The 22,297-nt window shown below is 43.5% G+C and overlaps 1 protein-coding gene across 5 annotated transcripts; it reads right to left on the minus strand.

The window, feature by feature from the left end:
• Positions 1-1,040: 1,040 nt before the first annotated feature.
• Positions 1,041-18,756, minus strand: LOC110509746 (mediator of RNA polymerase II transcription subunit 15). 5 transcript variants are annotated; one of them, XM_021590827.2, is made up of 19 exons: positions 18,738-18,756; positions 14,445-14,548; positions 13,865-13,952; positions 12,298-12,349; positions 12,157-12,183; positions 11,881-12,036; positions 11,165-11,460; positions 9,783-10,109; positions 9,441-9,545; positions 7,811-7,921; positions 7,086-7,210; positions 6,819-6,949; positions 6,403-6,537; positions 6,253-6,316; positions 6,088-6,154; positions 5,750-5,910; positions 5,343-5,509; positions 3,186-3,284; positions 1,041-1,481 (listed from the first exon to the last, which is right to left on the minus strand). In XM_021590827.2, exons 2-19 carry the CDS (start codon positions 14,519-14,521, stop codon positions 1,345-1,347), a joined length of 2,325 nt encoding a protein of 774 aa, XP_021446502.2. In that variant the 5' UTR covers positions 14,522-14,548; positions 18,738-18,756; the 3' UTR covers positions 1,041-1,344. The 5 variants fall into 5 exon arrangements, with proteins under 5 accessions (XP_021446502.2, XP_021446500.2, XP_021446501.2 ...); XM_021590825.2 differs by lacking the exon at positions 18,738-18,756 and having other exon boundaries at positions 11,165-11,457; positions 14,445-14,639; XM_021590826.2 differs by lacking the exon at positions 18,738-18,756 and having other exon boundaries at positions 6,819-6,946; positions 14,445-14,639.
• Between the last annotated feature and the right edge of the window lie 3,541 nt (positions 18,757-22,297).

The raw sequence follows: 22,297 nt of genomic DNA on the forward strand, positions 1-22,297 counted from the left end.
TTTGTTGTTTACATTAACTATAAACAACGTGAGCAGGTAGGTCTCCATTGCCAACTATAGCGAAGCTGCCATTGTGACATAGTACAACAAAATGGGATTAGAACGTTCAGAAGGGGAGTTGGTGCCACAGTGTTCAATATAACTAATAGGAGCTGGCAGGGTGAAAAATGCCACAAAATAAGGCCTGTTTTTTCGTGATTACTTCAAAACTAAGGCTGGGATATATGGTAATATTATGAAACTGGGCTCCACCACGGATGCAATGAACTACTTTTTATTATATAAAAGCATTGTTAAAAATGTCATGTGTCCACAGAGGATCAGGCTGAGAAACAATGCATTGAGGGACTAGCAGTACAGCAGGCCCAGCCCACACTAACAAAAGTACAGACTCCTACCATGGCCATTGAAGGACTTCCAGTAAATTACCACTGACTGAATGCTAACTTATAAAGTTTAAGTTCAATGTACATACATTTATATTTCTCCCTATTAAACGTATTTTGGTGTGGCGTTGTTGGTCAAGTTAGTTGTATTTTGTCTTATTGATGTACAGGTAACTGCCAAAACAAACACCATCAGTGTCTTAAAGTAGGGTGTTAGGCCACAACGTGCCTTGGCATAGATTCTACAAGTGTCTGGAACTCTATTGGAGGGATGCTACACCGTTCTTACAAGACATTTCATAATTTGGTGTTTTGTTGATGGAAAACACCACCTCAGGTGCTGCTCCAGAATCTCCCATAAGTGTTCAACTGTGTTAAAATCTGGTGACAGACACCATTTAAACCCCCTGTAATCCTTTGAGACACCTATTTCCAAGACACTGAGATCACTTCTAGCCACAGTAGCCAAAACAATGAGCTACTGGGCATTTTATACATGACCCTAAACGTGATGGGATGTTAATTGATGAATTAACTCAGGAACCACACCATTGTGGAAGCACCTGCTTTCAATATACTTCGTATCACTCATTTACTGAAGTGTTTCCTTTATTTTGGAAGTTACCTGTATCTAGGTTCATGAAAACACAGATGAACAGAAAAGTTTTTATTCATGAGAACAAAACAAAAATCCCTTATGAGTATATACACACACACACACACTTCAAAGCTTTACACCGCAACGTGTTCAGTTATTGGTTATACATTTTCTCAACTCAAAATTCTTTACATAACTCATCCCAAATGGACCTTCTCATAATACAGTTTGTATAGAACCCTCAGCAGCACACCCTAGTGATAGGGGAGAGCTGGTGCTCCAAGATGTGGTAGCCCACTCCTTCCAGTTTGCACCGTCTTAGTGATAAGTTATGCTGGACAGGTGAGGTGAGCTTCTTGTCTATGCTGCTGAAAGACAGGCTTGTCTGACACTCTGGGCCCAAGTATTGAGAAGTGCAGTCACTGAGTGCTTGTCTGGGAGCTGTAGGAGCTTGGAGGTCATATTTCTGTGAACGTTTTGTAGGAAGGGGTTAGCACCTGGAGAGTAGAGGAAGACAAAGTAAAGCATAAATCAACTCGAAAATGCATTGAAACCTGAGACGAGCTAAAAATAAATAAATATATATGTAACATTTTAAACTGTCATGGTAATGTTGAGCTACTTTCTCCATTACACCCAAAGTTAGTCAATTTGACTAATACAGTGCATTCGGAAAGTATTCAGACCCCTTGACTTTTTCCACATTTAGTTACATTACAGCATTTTTCAGCAATTTTATTTTTCCCCCTCAATCTACACACAATACCCCATAATGACAAAGCAAAAACAGGTTTGGACATTTTTTTAAATGTATACAAAATAAACTGAAATATCACATTTACATAAGTATTCAGACCTTTTACTCAGTAGTTTGTTGAAACACCTTTGGCAGCGATTTCAGCCTTGAGTCTGATGCTACAAGCTTGGCACACCTGTATTTGGGGAGTTTTTCCCATTCTCTGCAGATCCTCTCATGCTCTGTCAGGTTGGATGGGGAGCATCGCTACACAGCTATTTTCAGGTCTCTTCCCCAGAGATGTTAGAATGGGTTCTGGCTGGGCCACTCAAGGACATTCAGAGACTTGTACCGAAGCCACTCCTGCGTTTTCTTGGTTGTGTGCTCGGGTCGTTGTCCTGTTAGAAGGAGAACCTTCGCCCCAGTCTGAGGATTTAATCGCTCTGGAGCAGCTTTTCATCAAGGATCTCTGTACTTTGCTCCGTTCATTTTTCCCTCAATCCTGACTAGTCTCCTAGTCTCTGCTGCTGAAAAAAAATCCCCACAGCATGATGCTGCCACCCCCATGCTTCACTGCAGGGATGGTGCCAGGTTTCCTCCAGACGTGACACCTGGCATTCAGGCCAAAGAGTTCAATCTTGGTCTCATCAGACCAGAGAATCTTGTTTCATATGGTCAGAGTCCTTTAGGTGCCTTTTGGCAAACTCAAAGTGGGCTGTCATGTGCCTTTTACTGAGGACAGGCTTCCGTCTAGCCAGTAAGCATAAAAGCCTGATTGGTGGAGTGCTGCAGAGATGGTTGTCCCATCTCCACAGAGGAACTCTGGAGCTCTGTCAGAGTGACCACTGGGTTCTTGGTCACCTCCCTGACCAAGGCTCTTCTCCCACGATTGGTCAGTTTAGCCGAGGGCCAGCTCTAGGAAGTGTCTTGGTGGTTCCAAACTTCTTCCTTTTAAGAATGATGGAGGCCACTGTGTTCTTGGGGACCTTCAATGTTGCAGAAATGTTTGGTATCCTTCCTCAGATGTGCCTTGACACAATCTTGTCTAGGAGCTCTACGGACAATTCCTTCAACCTCATGGCTTGGTTTTTGCTCTGACATGCACTGTCAACTGTGGGACCTTATATAGACGTGTGTGTCTTTCCAAATCACGTCCAATCAATTGAATTTACCACAGGTGAACTCCAATCAAGTTGTAGAAACATCTCAAAGATGATCAATGGAAACAGGATGAGCTCAATTTCGAGTCTCATTGAAAATGGTCTGAATACTTATGTAAATAAGGTATGTGTTTTATTTTTAATGTCTAAAAACCTGTTTTCACTTTGTGTGTAGATTGATGAGAAAAAAAAATGTTTTTAACCATTTTAGAATAAGGCTGTAACAACAAAATGTGGAAAAAGTTAAGGGGTCTGAATACTTTCCGAATGCAATGTATGGGTACAGAGAAGCCAGTGTGTCTTACCATACACTTGCCCGTCGTCTGCCCACTGAGGGCTCTGGTCTGGGTAGTCTGCTGGGATGCTGAGCTGGAGAGGAGGCACACTTGGCAGGTTCTTATCATCTGGAAGAGAGAGGCAAGGAATAACGTCAGGCATCAATTTATTTTATATTTGAGAGAGAATAGTGAGATTTCCCCCGGTCTTCATCTCTTAATGCCCTACACTAGCGGTTGGCCCATAAGTGATTGACTCAGCCATGCCTTCTTGCCCATCCAACATTTCCTCATCTCCCAGCCCTTCTAATGCGACTAGCCCCGATACTCCTCCCACTTTCCCCCCTGCTCCACTACAAAGTTTCTCCCTGCAGGCGCTCACTGAGTCTGAGGTGCTAAAGGAGATCCTTAAACTTGACCCCAAAAAACCCATCTGGGTCAGGTGGTTTAGATTCTTCTTTAAGGTTCCAGCCCCTATCATCGCTGAGCCTGTCTCTCCTCTCTGGGGAAGTTCCCATTGCTTGGATGGCAGCCATGGTGCATCCTTTATTTAAAAGGGGGAGATCAAGCTGATCCTGTTATAGGCCAATTTCTATTTTGCCCTGTTTATCAAAGTGTTGGAAAAATGTGTCAATCAACTGACGGGCTTTCTCGATGTCTATAGTATTCTCTCTGGTATGCAATCTGGTTTCCGTTCAGGTTATGGATGTGTCACTGCAACCTTAAATTTCCTAAATTATGTCACCATTGCCCTTGATTCTAAGCAATGTTGTGCTGCTATTTTTATATAAAGTAGACCATTCCATTCTTGTGGGCCGGCTAAGGAGTATTGGTGTCTCTGAGGGGTCGTTGCCTGGTTTGCTAACTACCTTAAAGAGTGCAGTGTATAAAGTCAGAACATCCGCGGTCTCAGCCACCGCCCGTCACCAAGGGAGTACCCCAAGGGTCAATCCTAGACTCCATTGTCTTCTCAATTTACATCAACAACATAGCTCAGGCAGTAGGAGGTGCTCTCATTCATTTATATGCAGATGATACAGTCTTCTACTCAGCTGGCCCCTCCCCGGATTTGATGTTAAACGCTCTACAACAAAGATTTCTTAGTGTCCAACAAGCTTTCTCTGCCCTTAACCTTGTTCTGAACACCTCCTAAACAAAGATCATGTGGTTCGGTAAGAATAATGCCCCCCCCAGTGTTATTACTACCTGAGGGTTTAGAGCTTAAACAAGTACTTGGGAGTATGGCTAGATGGTACACTGTCCTTCTCTCAACACATATCAAAGCTGCAGGCTAAGGTTAAATCTAGACTTGTTTCCTCTATCGTAATCACTCCTCTTTCACCTCAGCTGCCAAACTAACCCTGATTCAGATGACCATCCTACCCATGCTAGATTACGGAGACGTAATTTATATATCGACAAGTAAGGGTGCTCTCGAGCAGCCAGATGTTCTTTACCATTAGGCCATCAGATTTGCCCCCAATGCTCCTTATAAAACACATCACTGCACTCTATACTCCTCTGTAAACTGGTCATCTCTGTATACCCATCGCAAGACCCACTGGTTGATGCTTATTTATAAAACCCTCTTAGGACTCACTCCCCCCTATCTGAGATATCTACTGCAGCCCTCATCCTCCACCCGTTCTGCCAGTCACATTCTGTTAAAGGTCCCCAAAGCACACACATCCCTGGGTCGCTCCTCTTTTCAGTTCGCTGCAGCTAGCGACTGGAACGAGTTGCAACACACACTCAAACTGGACAGATCTCAATCTCTTCATTCAAAGACTCAAATCATGGACTCTGACACTTGTAGCTGCTTCGCGTAATGCATTTTTGTCTCTACCGTCTTGCCCATTGTGCTGTTGTCTGTTTCCAATCATGTTTGTACCATGTTGTCGTCATGTGTTGCTGCCATGCTGTACCGTTCTCTTAGGTCTCTATGTAGTGTTGTCTCATGTCATGTGTGTTTTGTCCTATATTTAAATTTTTAATTGCAGCCACCGTCCCTACAGGAGGTATTTTGCTTTTTGGTAGGCCATCATTGTAAATAAGAATTTGTTCTTAACTGACTTGCCTAGTTTAATAAAGGTTAAATAAAATAAAATAAACAATTAGCAGAACATCCACTCCAACTAAAATCGCCCCGCGACTGAATCTAGTTGCCTACCTCAGCCCTTAACTCACCTAGTTTACAGATGAGGTGCACAGTGCCGTTGTTACTGCAGAACGAAGGGTCCAGGTTGACCAGGAACTTGGCATTAAGACGGGCCACCTCCCCCTGCAGGATGTTGGGGATGGTCTGACGGTCATCCTCCTCGTGTTTCCTCTTCCGGGCCGCGATGATGGGGCCCCTGTGGAGTGAAGAGAGAATAGACATGGGTGTCAGATGACGGCCTGATCCCACAGCTTCTGTACTCTTTAATACACTTTCTCTATGCACTGTAGGAAATGAGGATGGTCTTGTATCAACGACAGAGTGGTAGACAGATCTAAAACAGGGATGCTCCACAATGCCCGTCGAAAAATACTTTCCTACCCTGACCTAAAGTGTAGTGTTTCTGGACATGAAGGAGTGGTTAGGGTAAACTCACATGATGGGCGGCCCGTGGATGGCTGTCATGGCTGGGGCGAAGGTACGGTACAGGGAATGGTTGAAGACAGGCGAGCGGATGTTTGCCATGACGGCATCCAAGAGGGGCTGGCACAGGTACTGCTGCTTGGTGCAGGGCACAGGTGGAGGGGGTGGCGTCGGCTAGAACAGGTTTAGGAAAAAGACTGTTGTTAAGGAGCTAAATAAGCAAACGTTTTGTTGAATTGTTGACGATTCACATTCAATGGGTAACCTTTAGGAATTCACAACAGAAAGACATTTTGAAAACCAAGGAGCAATTAAACAGCACAAAGATTAGCAACACAGTCTCATGCTTACCACAGCCATATCATTCTTCAGTTTCTCCAGTGCTATCTCACACTTCTGTAAGGTTCTGAGAGGACACCTGCAAGTCCGGGAGAGGAGATATCATTCAATAACCATTGCTGAGACAAACTTGGATGGACACTGACACACATAAGCAACACACTTGTATTATTTTACCTTGTGTTGGGGTCAGTGAGAATGTTCAGCAGGCTCTTCATCTTACTCAGGTCCTTTTTCCTATCTGTTGGGAACGCAAACTCCCTTTAGTGAGTGGGAACAGCCAAGAGTGGCAAGAAAAGTAAGAAAGAGCATGGCGTGAATGCATACCTTCATTTTTGTCTATCTTGTTGATCATCCTGCGCAGCGGCTCGATGTATTTGGAGAGCTGTTTGAGTTTCTCCATGTACTGCTGGTCCTCCTGCTGATTGGCCCCGGATGGACTCATCACTGAACTGGGGTTCCCTTCACGTCACCAGACAACCACGTGGGACAACAATTAGAATCCTCGGGTACATTCAATGTGTTTACATAGTCTTGGGGACACTGGGAAAAGGCTTGATTGGTCTTCCAATATTTGGCATAGAATGTAAATAGAAAATGATACGGTTCCAGACAAATCAAAATCCTACATAGAGCCGATTTAAGGATGTAAACTATAGTAAGTAAAACAATCCTTACTATAAGGTATGATATTTAGGGGCTAAGGCCCCCACCTCTGCTCCAACGAGGAGTTGGGACAGTACCTGGGGTGTTGAGGGGTCCTGGGGAGGGGACGCTATAGTTCTGGGGGGTGCGTGCGGTGGCTGGGCTATGCGAGGGCTGGGGGGATGGGCTAGGCTGGAAGCCACCTGGCGACGGTGTGGGACCAGAACTGCTGTGAAGAAACACAATACAGTTGACACCAGAGAAAGCCATTCTATTTCAAGACTAGACCTGAAATAAAAATGGCATATTCAAGTCAATAAAATCACCACATAAAGGGAGAGAGTGGGCTTGTCATCTTTGCTCACCTGACTGAGTTGGGCTGGGAGGACGGGGGCTGTGGGGATGGCTGTGGCTGGGGAGGGGGGGGCATGGACTGGGGGGTCTGCACCTGTACCGGCGAGGGCGATGACATCATCTGGTGCTGCTGAACCTATGGAGGGAGTGAAAAGAAAAATTGGGGGCTCACACCAGACGAACCAATCACTGGAGACCCCAGCACATCTTTAGCTGGTTGGATGCTGCATCACGTTACCATCCATCCTAGATAGCAGGGGGAAAAGATCCTTCAGCCATTACACCGACCAGGGCCTGAGTGCCTACTGAGGAAGATAGGAAGAAAATACTTGTCTTACTGGTACTTACCATACACAATGAATACTGGCCAGACGCCCTTACACTGAGCAAAATAAACAACATCATTCCCAATCACATCTATAGGCCTGCCCTTAATGGATTCCAAATGGGAACCTGCTTGTAAAAGGCACAGCTCTCTTTCCATGAATCCACATACATATCTATACTGAGCATGAGAACAGATGTTTACTATCCGATCTAATTCCACTGGTCTGTATAAGAAGCAGAAGTGGAGGTTTGGGTAGAGTGGGGATGAGATTTGAGGGCTGCACTGAGGGATGAGGGTTGGCATAAGGAAGCACACCAGAGGGACACGGTTTTAGGAGAAGTGGTGGTCACCATGAGGGTCAGGTCAGAGTAGGAAGACTACCTGGTCACTCTACCCTGGCGTAAATACCTGTGGCATTTGCTGTCCTCCCATGGCAGCAGAGTTTGGAGGTATGGCGGGGTTCGGGGCAGCGCGGGGCAACCGGGGTGGAATTTGCATCCCAAGGCGGGGCATCATCATCTTGGAGGACAGAGGGGACAACATACATGTCACAAGCAAAACAAGAAATGCAATGCATTAGCGGAGATGATGCACATGCACGCACAAAAAAAAAACACATTCGGACACATGCAAGCACACTCCCAGGAGCAAAATCTGTAAAATACATTACACAAGCAGACATGCACAAACACATGGACGCACACTCATTGACACACAGACAGAGCCACAATTACAGTCATATCTTAAACCCTGGTGAGAGAGAGACAGCCAGGCAGCTTTGCCAAGCATGTGACCCTGTCTCTGGAGTCAGAACAAGCAGTTGCTATGACAACAGTGATGAGGCCAGCCGTAGCCAGTGGGAACATGCGCCCTCTCCTCTTTAGGCCAAACCATGCAGTGTGTATGACAGTTATTTAAATGGCTTAGCTAAGTGCAGTAGGTCAACATTGCCAACTGACTAGAAATAACATAGATCTCAATTTTTGGTTACTAAATTATTCAACATTAATTTATTAAACATTCTAGTCTGGAAACTATTTCAATGGTTTCATCAAACAACGGTTGCGTAGATAGGCATTGCATTTTGAATGGTGGAACCTCACTGGTACCCCCAGTAGGAGGTTTGGCAGGGATTTCCCAAACAGTATCTATTGGTCAATTGGATGAGAGAATCGGGGCCCTGTATTTGCATCTACAGTAACAGTAGCGCTGGTAGATGTAGCAGCCGAGTTAATGAATATTGTTGGTTTGCAGGGCAGAGTAGGCATGCAGTTGCAGCATTCACTGCATGAACAACACACATGCATGGAGGGGGACCAAGACATTCTAACGTTGCTGTGAGGTACAATAAAGAGACATCCTCTGGGAGATCAACTTTATTTTCTCTCAGCAGCCCACCCGTGGGTTTCATTCTGAGAAATGCAGTAGCACACTTCCAGGGATTTTTAATAGGGAGAAGTAGCGGGGGGAGAAGAGGTCAAGGTGAGTTGTAGTTTGGTAGAGAAGAAAGGGATGGGGGAAGTGGCTTGTGGAAGTGAATCCTAGCTCCATCCCTATTTTGCTTGGAAGCGATAGAGACAGGAGTACCAAGCCTATCAAGGAATTCTCAGAAAGCATCATATTCAAATGACAACAAACTAAATTGATTTCCTGGGTTATGTAGGAGACTCATCATTCAGTTCAAACCTAAGAACCCCTTAGCCTGAGACATCAAGCAGCAACAGTGCAATTATTAGAATAGATACTAACTTAAGTCTCTGTAGGTAACATTGAGCTATAAAACAAGCATTACTGCCTCCTGGCTATGGCAGTAGCTTAAGTATGGCAACGGGCAACACAGAGAAATATCCTGTGTCTTCCTCAAGTCATTTAACACCAACAGAAGAGCTTGCGACCCAAAATTAAATCAACTGCTGAAATTTCAAAGGGGTGAATCTGAAAGCGTGCACTCACTCCAGGCCAAGCTCAGTGACAAGTGGCAGTCCCCAGTCAGTCAATGAGTCCCACTACACATCAGCTTGCAGTGCTGTGCTCTTACCTGTCCAGGTACTGCTGCAGCTAGCTGGGCCTGGGCTGCCGCCTGTTGGGCTTGCTGCGCTGCCTGCTGGGCCTGCTGGACTTGCTGCTGCTGTATCGCTCTAGCCTGGCCACACAAACAGAACACAGCACATACACAAACACACACGCACACCCGCATAGGGAAGCAAGCAGAGGGGTGTGTAAAAAAATAAAATAAAAACTGGAATGGGTGTGTTATCCCAGAGACTCGAGATTACGAATTTAGAGTGGACAATAAAAAGGTCACCACTATTCTACAGAGGGTGAACTAAACATAGTTCATATCTTTCCATATTTTTCCATAACACCACCTCTGCTTTACCTGCAATGCTTGGATCTTGAGCTGTTGCTGCTGCTGACTGAGCGAGCTGATGGGCACGTGCTGTGTGGAGGTCATCTGTCCAGCGAGAGACTGGGGCACCATGCCCTGCTGCTGCTGGGAGTGGGGGGGTAGCTGGGCCGCCTGGGGCTGAGACTGGGCCTGAACCTGCTGCTGCTGCTGGACCATGTGCTGAATGGACTGCGCCTGGGCTTGTGCTTGGGCCTGGGCTTGGGCCTGGGCTTGAGCTTGTGCCTGGGCCTGGGCATGCTGCTGTTGGAGTTGTAACTGAACTATCTGCTGTTGTTGCTGGAGCCTTGATGGGTGCATCTGAAAAGAGATGGGGAAGGCATGTAAATACTTAAATATAGATTATTTGAAGCCCCAAAATATGCAAATGTTATCCTTATATTTATTTACCAAAAGATCAACCAATTGAACTGCCTTCTGTATGTCTCTGTTAGCTTTTGATGTACATCTAGGCATGCCATCATGGTGGGGATTGGAGCTTATACAGGGACACAAACTGGTGAGGGGCCTAAGGTGAAAAGAATTGTCACAATACCAACATTTTACTAACAATGTGATACCAGGCCAAGTATCACAATACCAAGTAGTATCATGATACCACAGGGTTTGCCCCTTGATCACTTATTATCCATCCAAAAATGTGAGGCGCGCAAGTAGTTTAAAATTGCCAGCGACATGGTTTATAAAATTATATAAAATGTGTACCAATTAGAGGTAGAAAGGGGGAGATGGTAGCTCCGGTAAGGAGTGGTTTGGGCTAGAAACTTATGGCAAACCTGACTGTCAATGTGCTCCGTTTTTCCTCTATGGCACTAAGAGGTTGGGTGACAGCGAAGCCAACTGCCCTTATTGTTCTTACAGGCGAAATGAAAAGAGGCGTATCCACTTCGCTTGCGCAGCGAGCCGCTCCAATAACGTCTGCACACCCCAGCTCGCCATCACGGCAAAATAACATTTAAAAACTGATGGAGATGCACAGAAAGAATGGACAGAGAAGCAGCCGAGTAGGCTAATGGCTGGTTAGGTGATGTGGCTGGCTGCTCACAGCTGTCACGTGATATTGGATGAAGCACTCATTCTGACATGACAAATCTGACATCACGCTCTGATATTCTATTTGTAGGCCGTGTAGGGATACATTCTGTGCTCAGTCATTCATTTTGAGAGAGAAGGTAGTGATCACAGGGAGAAGATCTGTTCGAGGCTCTTTCGTATAGCACTATGGGTGATACACTCTACGCCTGCACACTTTTTGTCCGTTTTTTACAGCTCTACACAACTCACGTAGATGACCTATTTTGAGATCCAAGTGGCGAACATCGTCAAAAATGGACAAGTTTGCATCCCTGTTATACCTGGTTCTGTTGTTGCTGGTTTTGGGCCTGCTGCTGCTGCTGGTTTTGGTGCTGCTGTTGGAGCTGTTGGTTCTGATGGTGTTGCTGCTGTAACTGTTGCAGCTTCAGCTGCTGCTGGACCTGAAACTGCTGCTGCTGTATGGCTGTCTGTTGTTGCATAGCTGTCTGCTGCTGCTGCATGGCCGTCTGTTGCTGTTGTTGCATGGCTGTCTGTTGCTGCTGTGCCTGGAACTGCTGGAACTGAATGGACTGCTGCTGGGCAATCTGCTGCATCTGCATCTGCCCTGGACCTCCTACTACAGGGAGGATGAGGACAAAACAGACACACATCCTCCAGCTGAGAACTTGGGGAAAGCCCTGGAGGAAAAGCACTACACCTGAGCGTTACTGAGGAAACAGAAATATGAGTGTAGAGCAGTGCCTGTGAGCCGAGTTGAGCGGTCGGAAATCCAGCTCACTGCACACAGAGCGCTCCACGTCCATTTCCCCAGCTGCAGTCAAATTCTGCTCCTCGCTCTGCTCCCACTCATCTCTGCTCACATGCTCTGAGCCTCATGGAGGACACAGGAATATGAGTTTGGAGGTCCCTGATCGAAAATCAAAATGTCATGACCAGTAGGCTACTGATCCAATTGTTTCTGTGGGCTAACAGACAGCAGCATTCAAATAAACATGAATAACGTGAGAACGTTAAATAGCTTCAGAAATACACTCACTCGCTTGAGGATTTCCAGCCACACCTGCCATTGCATGCTGACCCATTTGCATCTGCCCCATGGTCCCCATGCCACCCATGGGTGCACCAGGTGGCCTAGGCCCCATGGCGATGCCCCCTGGAACCCCTGTGAGATTTGTCAGGGCATTCATGGGATCTGGATGAGGGGAGACAGTATATACATTTTACACATGGGTAGCGGCATGAGTAGCTACATAGATATTCTTCTGAATGTCTTTCAGTAAGGGAAAACATATTTAGCAAAATCACAACTCACCCAGACCTCCTCCTTGTGCCTTTTTATCTGCAAAACAAAAAATATACCATTACGTAACTCAACTTTACAGAATAGTTGTCTCAAAATATGAACAAGAGTTAGACCTACATTGCAGATAGGAAAAGTATGTGGGGTACTTACGAATGTCTCTGAAGTGAATGATCAACCTTGCTACCAGGGACAAGTATTCTTCCTGTTCAGAATTAAACAATAACACCATTATTATACTGAACAAAAATATAAATGCACCATGTAAATTCAACTAATAGATCACAGAAATGTTCCATTTGTGCACACATTTGTTCACATCCCTGTTAGTGAGCATTTCTCCTTTGCCAAGATAATCCACCTACCTGCCAGGTATGGCATATCACAAAGCTGATTAAAAAGCATGATCATTACACAGGTGCACCTTGTGCTGGTGCCAATAAAAGAGTACTAAAATGTGCAGTTTTTTCAACAACACAATGCCAGAGATGTCTCAAGTTGAGGGAGCATGCAATTAGCATGCTGACTGCAGGGATATCCACCAGAGCTGTTGCCAGTGAATGTAACGTTAATGTCTCTACCATAAGCCACCTTCAACATTGTTTTAGAGAATTTGGCTATACATCCAACCGACATTACAACCGCAGACCACGCCAGCCCAGGACCTCAACATCCAGCTTCTTTTCCTGCGGGATCGTCTGAGACTTGCAACCCGGACAGCCGATGAAACAGCGGGCTTGCACAACCCGAAGAATTTCGGCCCAAACTGTCAGAAATGTCCTCAGGGAAGCTCATATGCGTGCTTGTCGTTCTCACCAGGGGCGTGAACCGATTGCAGTTCGGCGTCGTAACTGATTTCAGTGGGCCAATGCTCACCTTCAATGGTCACTGGCACACTGGAGAAGTGTGCTCTTCAACTGTACCGGGCAGATGGCAGACAGTTTAGTGTGTATTGCGTTGTGTGGGCGAGCGGTTTGCTGGTGTCAATGTTGTAAACAGAGTGCCCCATGGTGGAGGTGAGGTTATGGTATGGGCAGGCATGAACGAAGGACAACGAACAGAATTGCATTTTATCAATGGCAATTTGAATGCACAGAGATACCGTAACAGGATCATGCCATTCATCCGCCGCCATCACCTCATGTTTCAGAATGATAACGCACGACCCCATGTCGCAAGGATCTCCACACAATTCCTGGATGCTGAACATGTCCCAGATCTTCATGGCTTGCATACTCATCAGACATGCTGGTGGTCTGGATCAACATGTACAACAGTGTGTTCCAGTTCCCACCAATATCCAGCAACCTCGCACAGCCATTGAAGAGAAGTGGGACAACATTCCACAGGCCACAATCAACAGCTTGATAAATTCTATGCAAAGGAGATGTGTCACGCTACATGAGGCAAATGGTTGTCGCACTGACTGGTTTTCTGATCCACGCCCCTACTTTTTCTGGGAATAACAGATGTATATCAGTCATGTGACATCCATAGATTAGGGCCTAATGAATTCCTTTCAATTGACTGATTTCCTTATATGAACTGTGACTCAGTAAAATCTTTGAAATTGTTGCATGTTACGTTTATATTTTGGTTCAGTGTAGATGAGATGGTCATTCTTCACCAATAATTCCAGTTAATTATATAGAATGTTACTGAGTGTTGTCTGGTGATCCATGATGAGGTTACTAGTTACTACTAAAAAACGTTCACTCACTCTAGATTTGGCTTTGACATAAACATGATTCTCCATATCATTGCTGGACTTCGTGTGTGCAGTCCCAGCCTTTCTCATCGCCTCTTCACTGAAAAAGAGATTAAGATCAAACGAATGTTGGAAGATTATATATTTTTGCCTGCTGTATTTTGCTAACACACATTCCAGTGATATTATATTCATGGATGATTAACTGCAATTTACTCTAAATGAGGCCAAGAAGAAATGTCACCGGGTCTGTGATGACTATACCTCGCATCTAGCTAGCTAGCCAGCTAACATTAGCTAGCTAGTTACATTGGAAGCGAAGTAACAATAGCAAAGGCTAGTTTGGCTAACCTTTAGCTGAACGCCAATTAGTTCGTCTCAAAAGTTCTCAAACTGCAGGCATTTTTTTTATGGTCAAATTAGAACACATGCAGCTAACTGCATCAACCCAGATGATGCATTGCTTACGGCCTCACATCAAGCATGTTCAGTAGCGAAGCTAACATAGATGGCTAGCCACTGTCGTGATAATAGCGGAGTGAATAAAATATCGCAACGTTTACAAAGTTTTAATAAAACTAAATTGTCTCACATTTGTGCAACAACTTTCTGTCGGAATGCAGGGCTTCTCCAATCGCTTTCTGGTCCTGGGACCTCCATTGCAGACATCGTTTTCAGACAAGCCGCAAACGTAGGCTTTGAATGAATGCAGCACCAAAAAGCAAAAATAGAAAACATAAACGCACTTCCGGTTTAAATTCTCCATCCATTCAAGAGCTGCTACATCTGCAACAATGTAGCTGTAGTTTTCAAAGACATCTCTGATTAGAAAGATTTGAGTAGTGATAAACTAATCTCTGATTGGAAACGAATACTTTCAATGGGGGTGGACTTTTAGGAGTAGGCCTCTGAATTTTGGCAACATGAAGTGAGGCATCTGCATGGGGCTGTTAATCTGAACTGCTAGGATGTACAGTGTACATGTACGAGAGTACATAAACAAGAGTACATAAACCTAACAGACAGGGGAATTACATATCAAGATTCATTTTCAATTTGTTAAATACTTTTATGGTGCGTATTGCTTTTTTGTTTTTACATTTACTGATCATTTCTAAGTAATATTGAAATGATATCTTAAATAATGTGAAGTGGGGTTTGTTCTCTGCCCACTTTCGTTTTATGGATAAAGAATCTTCCATGAAAGATAAACAAATTAACAATGAGTTAAATCAGGGTCCATATCATTTGGATCGAAACAAAACAGAATATCAGAGTCCCTCAGATTAACATAGTCGTTTATTTTAAAATAAATGACTAACTCAGTCCAAAATCTTCTAACATAAGAACAGTCCCAAAAAAAATGGTCAAGAGTCTGGGTCACAACCACAAAATACACATTTGTTATCAATAGCTATTTTAAATCTGTGTATGATAAAGATCTTTACAGGGTAGATTCTATGAATGAGTTTGTATGATACTTCTTTCACCTTATTAGATATACAATATTTACCAGACAACAACAAAACTTTGTTCCAGTTTACTTGTCCTAGGGCTGCATTCCAGTACATTTTAGCAGAGGGAATAGCAACATATTGACATAGTTTCCGTATATACATGTTATTACATTTATAGTTTAACATGTAAATTCCTTCATATTGAATTGAGGCTACAAAATCCTCAACAGTTGCACTTGGAGTATTGTTATATTGTTATAAATTCTTGATAATCATATAGTTGGCCCTCATTGTTCAATAATTGTTTAACCCAAATTATGTTGTTGTCAATCCAGTTATGGAAAAATAAAGACTTGTTTTTGTATTTATGTCTTTATTATCTCTGATAGAGTTCAGTGTGTCAAATCGGAGGGCCTGTTGTCCGGGCCTCTGGCAGTCTCTATGGGGGTGCCACAGGGTTCAATTATTGGACCGACTCTCTTCTCTGTATACCTCAATGATGTCGCTCTTGCTGCTGGTGAGTCTCTGATCCACCTCTACACATACGACACCATTCTGTATACTTCTGGCCCTTCTTTGGACACTGTGTTAACAACCCTCCAGACGAGCTTCAATGCCATACAACTCTCCTTCCGTGGCCTCCAATTGCTCTTAAATACAAGTAAAACTAAATGCATGCTTTTCAACCGATCGCTGCCTGCACCTGCCCGCCTGTCCAACATCACTACTCTGGACAGTTCTGACTTAGAATATGTGGACAACTACAAATACCTAGGTGTCTGGTTAGAGTGTAAACTCTCCTTCCAGACTCACATCAAACATCTCCAATCCAAAGTTAAATCTAGAATTGGCTTCCTATTTCGCAACAAAGCATCCTTCCCTCATGCTGCCAAACATACCCTTGTAAAACTGACCATCCTACCGATCCTCGACTTCGGCGATGTCATTTACAAAATAGCCTCCAATACCCTACTCAATAAATTGGATGCAGTCTATCACAGATCCATCCGTTTTGTAACCAAAGCCCCATATACTACCCACCACTGCAACCTGTACGCTCTCGTTGGCTTCATACTCGTCGCCAAACCCACTGGCTTCAGGTCATCCCTTACCTCAGCTCGCTGGTCACCGTAGCAGCACCCACTTGTAGCACGCGCGCCAGCAGGTATATCTCTGGTCACCCCCAAAACCAATTCTTCCTTTGGCCGCCTCTCCTTACAGTTCTCTGCTGCCAATGACTGGAACGAACTACAAAAATCTCTGAAACTGGAAAAACTTATCTCCCTCACTAGCTTTAAGCACCAGCTGTCAGAGCAGCTCACATATTACTGCACCTGTACATAGCCCATCTATAATTTATCCCAAACAGCTACCTCTTCCCCTACTGTATTTATTTATTTATTTTGCTCCTTTGCACCCCATTATTTCTCTCTCTACTTTGCACATTCTTCCACTGCAAATCTACCATTCCAGTGTTTTACTTGCTATATTGTATTTACTCCGCCACCATGGCCTTTTTTTGCCTTTACCTCCTGGGACCTCAGTCTATTCAGAATCTATTTCAGGATCTTATGACCTCACCACTAGTTTCCATTACCCACTAGACAAGAGGGTGTTGAAATCGAGGAAACCTGAAAGTGTCCTGAATTCTAGTAGTTGCACAAACAAAGAGATTGCATCACCCAAATAGCCTAAATGCATCATTTTTTTACATCAATAACACAACATATTTAATGGGTGATTTTTCTTTTGAAAGGGGAAGTGTATTTCAAATGGACAAAGAAAAGGGTCTTACTTTGATGTGCATAGGACTTCAGTAACTGGAAACAGATTTGTCTGTCCTTCTTTCCAACTCTGCCATATTAGTTGTTATTTTTTGTGTGTGTTTTTATTGATTTTACTGAATTTTCTGTCATTCTTGGATGAGGAATTTGTATGTCCCCCCCTCACTTGAACCAAGCAACCTACTTTTGACTGAGCTGGTGCTGCTTCCTGTGGGAGTTGTAATTTGAGTCATTCTGACCCATTTATTCATAATCACCAAATACCTTTATTGCAATAGAAGGCTCTGCCCATTACCTACATCACATAGCCCTTCAGTAGTCATGTTGGTAAGTTCATCAAGTGACAATGAAACAAATGACCTAGAAGGCATTTTTTGGGAACCAGAACGCAAAAATAGTAGATAAATCAGTAGGGTCACAGAAATTCTGTTAATCCTTCTATATGGTATTTCATTTCCCTCTTGGTCAGTGAAGTAGCCTAGGCCTATGTTTTGGAGTCAGCAGATATTATACATTCACATAAAAAAACTCCTGTAGGTTTTCATCCAATTTGTTGCACCAGTGAGCCTTTGCAAGAATGTGGGAATTGGCCGGCGTTAGCCATTAAGAATCAGTGGGTGCAAATCTATTAACATTCAGACTGTGTTGCCGTGATGAGACCAACTTGGTGCCAGTAGCAATCTCAAGAGGTATGTACTCTGAAAACTATTCTATTTCCAAACCAAGAGAGGAAGATAGAAACTGAATGTGACCAAATGTTATGGTTGACTCACAAAATCTACAAAACAACCTCTCATGCTAATGCTAGTCCTAATGTATTCATGTATTCATTTGCATTGTTTTTTGGAGGGTCTTGGGTGGCAATGTTTCCTGCATTCACATGCATCCTGTCCCTTTCAGAATGGAATGCTGAGTGTGGGGAGGCCTAAGTCGATGTGTCATGGTTCTATGCCAGATGACACTTCAGAGGAGCTTGAATGGAGGGGAAGTTGAGGATTGACAGGAATTGAAAATAAGGAAATATGCTGGTGGGGACATCTATTCATGAATCGTGTGTAGACTGAATAGCGTACACTAGGCTAATCACCAAGCAGGCCGCTATACCTATAAATGTTGATTTGAAGCACAAATTGTCTGAATCACAGCACATTTAAAAACGATACATCAAATCAAATTTTATTGGTCACATACACATGGTTAGCAGATGTTAATGTGAGTGTAGCGAAATCCTTGTGCTTCTAGTTCTGACCATGCAGTAATATCTAACAAGTAATCTAACAATTTCACAACAACTACCTAATACACAAGTGTAAAGGAATGAATAAGAATATGTACATATAAATATATGGATGAGCGATGGCCGAATGGCATAGGCAAGATGCAGTAGATAGTATAGAGTACAGTATATACATATGAGATGAGTAATGTAGGGTATGTAAACATTATATAAAGTGGCATTGTTTAAAGTGACTAGTGATACATTTATTACATCCAATTTTTAATTATTAAAGAGGCTAGAAATTTGAGTCAGTATGTTGGCAGCAGCCACTCAATGTTAGTGATGGCTGTTTAACAGTCTGATGGCCTTGAGATAGAAGCTGTTTTTCAGTCTCTCGGTCTCAGCTTTGATGCACCTGTACTCACCTCGCCTTCTGGATGACAGCGGGGTGAACAGGCAGTTGCTCGGGGGGTTGTTGTCCTTGATGATCTTTTTGGCCTTCCTGTGACATCGGGTGGTGTCGGTGTCTTGGAGGGCAGGTAGTTTGCCCCCCCCCCGGTGATGCGTTGTGCAGACCTCACTACCTTCTGGAGAGCCTTGCGGTTGTGGGGGGAGCAGTTGCCGTACCAGGCGGTGATACAGCCCGACAGGATACTCTCGATTGTGCATCTGTAAAAGTTTGTGAGTGTTTTTGGTGACAAGCCAAATTTCTTTGTTTAAACCAAATTTCTTTGTTTAAAGGTGAACCATCAAGGTCCTCCTATGATTTGGACATAATGATGTCCTCCTATGTGGTCATTTGGACATGATTGGATGTAGGTAGGCTAAGAACATGTTTTTACCTCCACTCATCATCAGTGGGGTTTTTCCAGGCAATTAGGGGGATAAGCCTACTAATTATCCAACACATTGTGTCATTTCAGATTGGCATCTACTTCATATAGGCAGTAATAGTGCTATAATTTTTTTCAGACACTCACAATGTATTTTTTTTTACCATCGCTAGCTAGGTTTCCATCCAATTGGTGACAGATTTTCATGCACATATTTGAAAATCCGCATTAAGAATATATGCGCATTTTCCCCACCAGTGGTGTTTCCACCAAACTGAGTTGCTTCAGATAAAAATCTGTGTGATGAGGTAGGGCAAACATAATTTACTTTTTTGCGTTTAAATGTTCATGTACCGAATAAAAATCTAATGTTCAATGTTTCCATCACATTTTCAACTCTACCGATAGTTTTGTCAGAAAAACTGTTGCCTTAAATATTAGGCTGCAAGTGCCTAACCTGGTTTTGGCACACGCCCTCTAGCCAACAGCTCGCAGATACTGTGTGTGGGTAGGTTAGTCTATGATTAGATTCTTACGGATATAATATTTTTTATAATATATATTATAATATTTTTTATTTGTGTAACGTCAGTCAAGCATTAGCCTGTGCTGGTAGGCTAGTCTACATGATGAGTTTTTATGCCAAGTCATTCCAGAATTAAAAAATCATGACAGCTGTGATGGAAACAGGAAGTTTCGGTACAATATTATAAATGTGTACATCAATTTTTGCTCGACCTGGTGCTATCTTTTTGTGTCATTAAAATGAATTATGCCAGAAATTAGGGTGGAAACGCCTTTATGCGCAAATATCGATATAATAACCATCATATCCAATTCAACTTGGAGTCACGCAATTATATGGTGTATGGTCTCACTATGGCTATTTTTTTATTTTACCTTTATTTAACCACGTAGGCCAGCTGAGAACAAGTTCTCATTTACAACTGCGACCTGACCAAGACAAAGCAAAGCAGTGCGACAAAAACAACACATAATTAATTACACATGGTATAAACATACAGTCAATAACACAATAGAAAAGTATACATACAGTGTGTGCAAATGAGGTAAGTTGAGGAAGGTAAGGCAATAAATAGGCCATAGTGGCAAAATAATTACAATTTAGCAATTAAACACTGGAGTGATAGATATGCAGAAGATGAATGTACAAGTAGAGATACTGGGGTGCAAAGGAGCAACAACAAAAAAATAACAGTATGCGGATGAGGTAGCTGGATGAGTTATTTACAGATGGGCTATGTACAGTTGCAGTGATCTGTGAGCTGCTCTGACAGCTGATGCTTAAAGTTAGAGAGGGAGATATTAGTCTCCAGCTTCAGTGATTTTTGCAGTTCGTTCCAGTTATTGGCAGCAGAGAACTGGAAGGAAAGGCGGCCAAAGGAGGAATTGGCTTTGGGGGTGACCAGTGAAATATACCTGCTGGACCGTGTGCTACGGGTGGGTGCTGCTATGGTGAGCAATGAGCTGAGATAAGGCGGGGCTTTACCTAGCAAAGACGTATAGATGACCTAGAGCCAGTGGGTTTGGCGACGAATATGAAGCGAGGGCCAGCCAACGAAAGCGTACAGGTCGCAGTGGTGGGTAGTATATGGGGCTTTGGTGACAAAACGGATGGCACTGTGATAGACTGCATCCAATTTTCTGAGTAGAGTGTTGGAGGCTATATTGTAAATGACATCGCCGAAGTCAAGGATCGGTAGGATAGTCAGTTTTACGAGGGTGTTAGGCAGCATGACTGAAGGATGCTTTGTTGCGAAATAGGAAGCCGATTCTAGATTTAATTTTGGATTGGAGATGCTTAATGTGAGTCTGAAAGTAGAGTTTACAATCTAACCAGACATCTAAGTATTTGTAGTTGTCCACATATTCTAAGTCAGAACAGTCCAGAGTAGTGATGCTGGACGGGCGGGTAGGTGCGGGCAGCGATCAGTTGAAAAGCATGCATCTAGTTTTACTTGCATTTAAGAGCAGTTGGAGGCCACGGAAGGAGAGTTCGTCTGGAGGTTAGTTAACACAGTGTCCAAAGATGGGCCAGAAGTATACAGAATGGTGTCTGCTAGAGGTGGATCAGAGAAGTCAGGGAAACCATGCAGTGTATACTGGCCTACCAGCATCTGCAAGCTGTTGGCTAGAGTGCATGTGCCAAGACCAGAGTAGGCACATTTGCTATTTAACAACAGTTTTTGTGACAAAACTATCAGAGTTGAAAAAGCCATGGAAACATGTTCAACTTTAGATTTTTAAATCGGTAGGACTACAAGAAAACGTAGACTACTTTTTGCTTAAGTTGTGTGCATTACCTCATCACGCACTGATTTTTATGCAACAAGTCCATTTGGTGGAAATACCAGTAGGAAAATGCACATATTTTTTAATGCAGATTCTACAATATTCGCATGAAAATCTGTACCCTACTGCTGTTGGCCGTGCTTGAGCAGAAATGCTAGTGATGTGCAGTTTGCGAAAGATTAGTTATTTTTGAACGACTCTTTTTACTGACTCGAGAGTCACGATATGTCTTTCTGATTGACTCGTTAATGTTATTCGTTCGTTTGCCATGATAGTGCTGGCCGCAATGAGTCCTAGGCCTACAGCAGGATTAATACACGCTCCTCCGGCTCAGTGGCTCTAGAGACGTGCTCTGACCACCAACTGTGTGCCATATGCGCGCAGGGAAATATATCATGTGCAAAGAGAAGAAAAATACATGTTTGGAACTGAGGATTGGCAAAAAATGTATGCAGTTAATTGGTTGGATGTTATTATTTACACATCTTTGTAAAACCAAAACATACACAGCCTGTATGATGTCAACGTCATACTTTCAAAATCTTAGCTAGCAGTCATCATCATGAATCAAGTCAACAATCAAGTTGCCTGGATTTAAGGTGTCCTATTTATATCAGTACACTCATAACTGAAACCTTATGACACTTCTATTTGATCAAATAAAAACCTATGTGAGAAATGTCGGTGGAAACACTTTGGAGTCACGTGATAACATGTTGCGCGGTATTCCCACAACGACTCCTCAGTAAAGCATGCAGTTTATTAGGCTACATACGAACTAAATAATAATGAACTTCACATGGTGGTGAAAGTGCAAGGTGATGAGCTTGATGGTCCTT

This window comes from Oncorhynchus mykiss, chromosome Y (genome assembly GCF_013265735.2).
Source record: "Oncorhynchus mykiss isolate Arlee chromosome Y, USDA_OmykA_1.1, whole genome shotgun sequence".
Lineage (NCBI taxonomy): Eukaryota > Metazoa > Chordata > Actinopteri > Salmoniformes > Salmonidae > Oncorhynchus > Oncorhynchus mykiss.

Bases quoted from the DNA above. Each gene is read 5' to 3' on its own strand.
- LOC110509746 (XM_021590824.2), bottom strand. From the start codon at position 14,590: ATGTTTTCTATTTTTGCTTTTTGGTGCTGCATTCATTCAAAGCCTACG. The intron at 6,538-6,818 runs GTACTGTCCCAA...GGTGACGTGAAG, and splicing joins AGGACCCCTCAACACCCCAG to GGAACCCCAGTTCAGTGATG. The intron at 3,285-5,342 runs GTGAGTTAAGGG...TCTCTCTTCCAG, and splicing joins GCACCTCATCTGTAAACTAG to ATGATAAGAACCTGCCAAGT.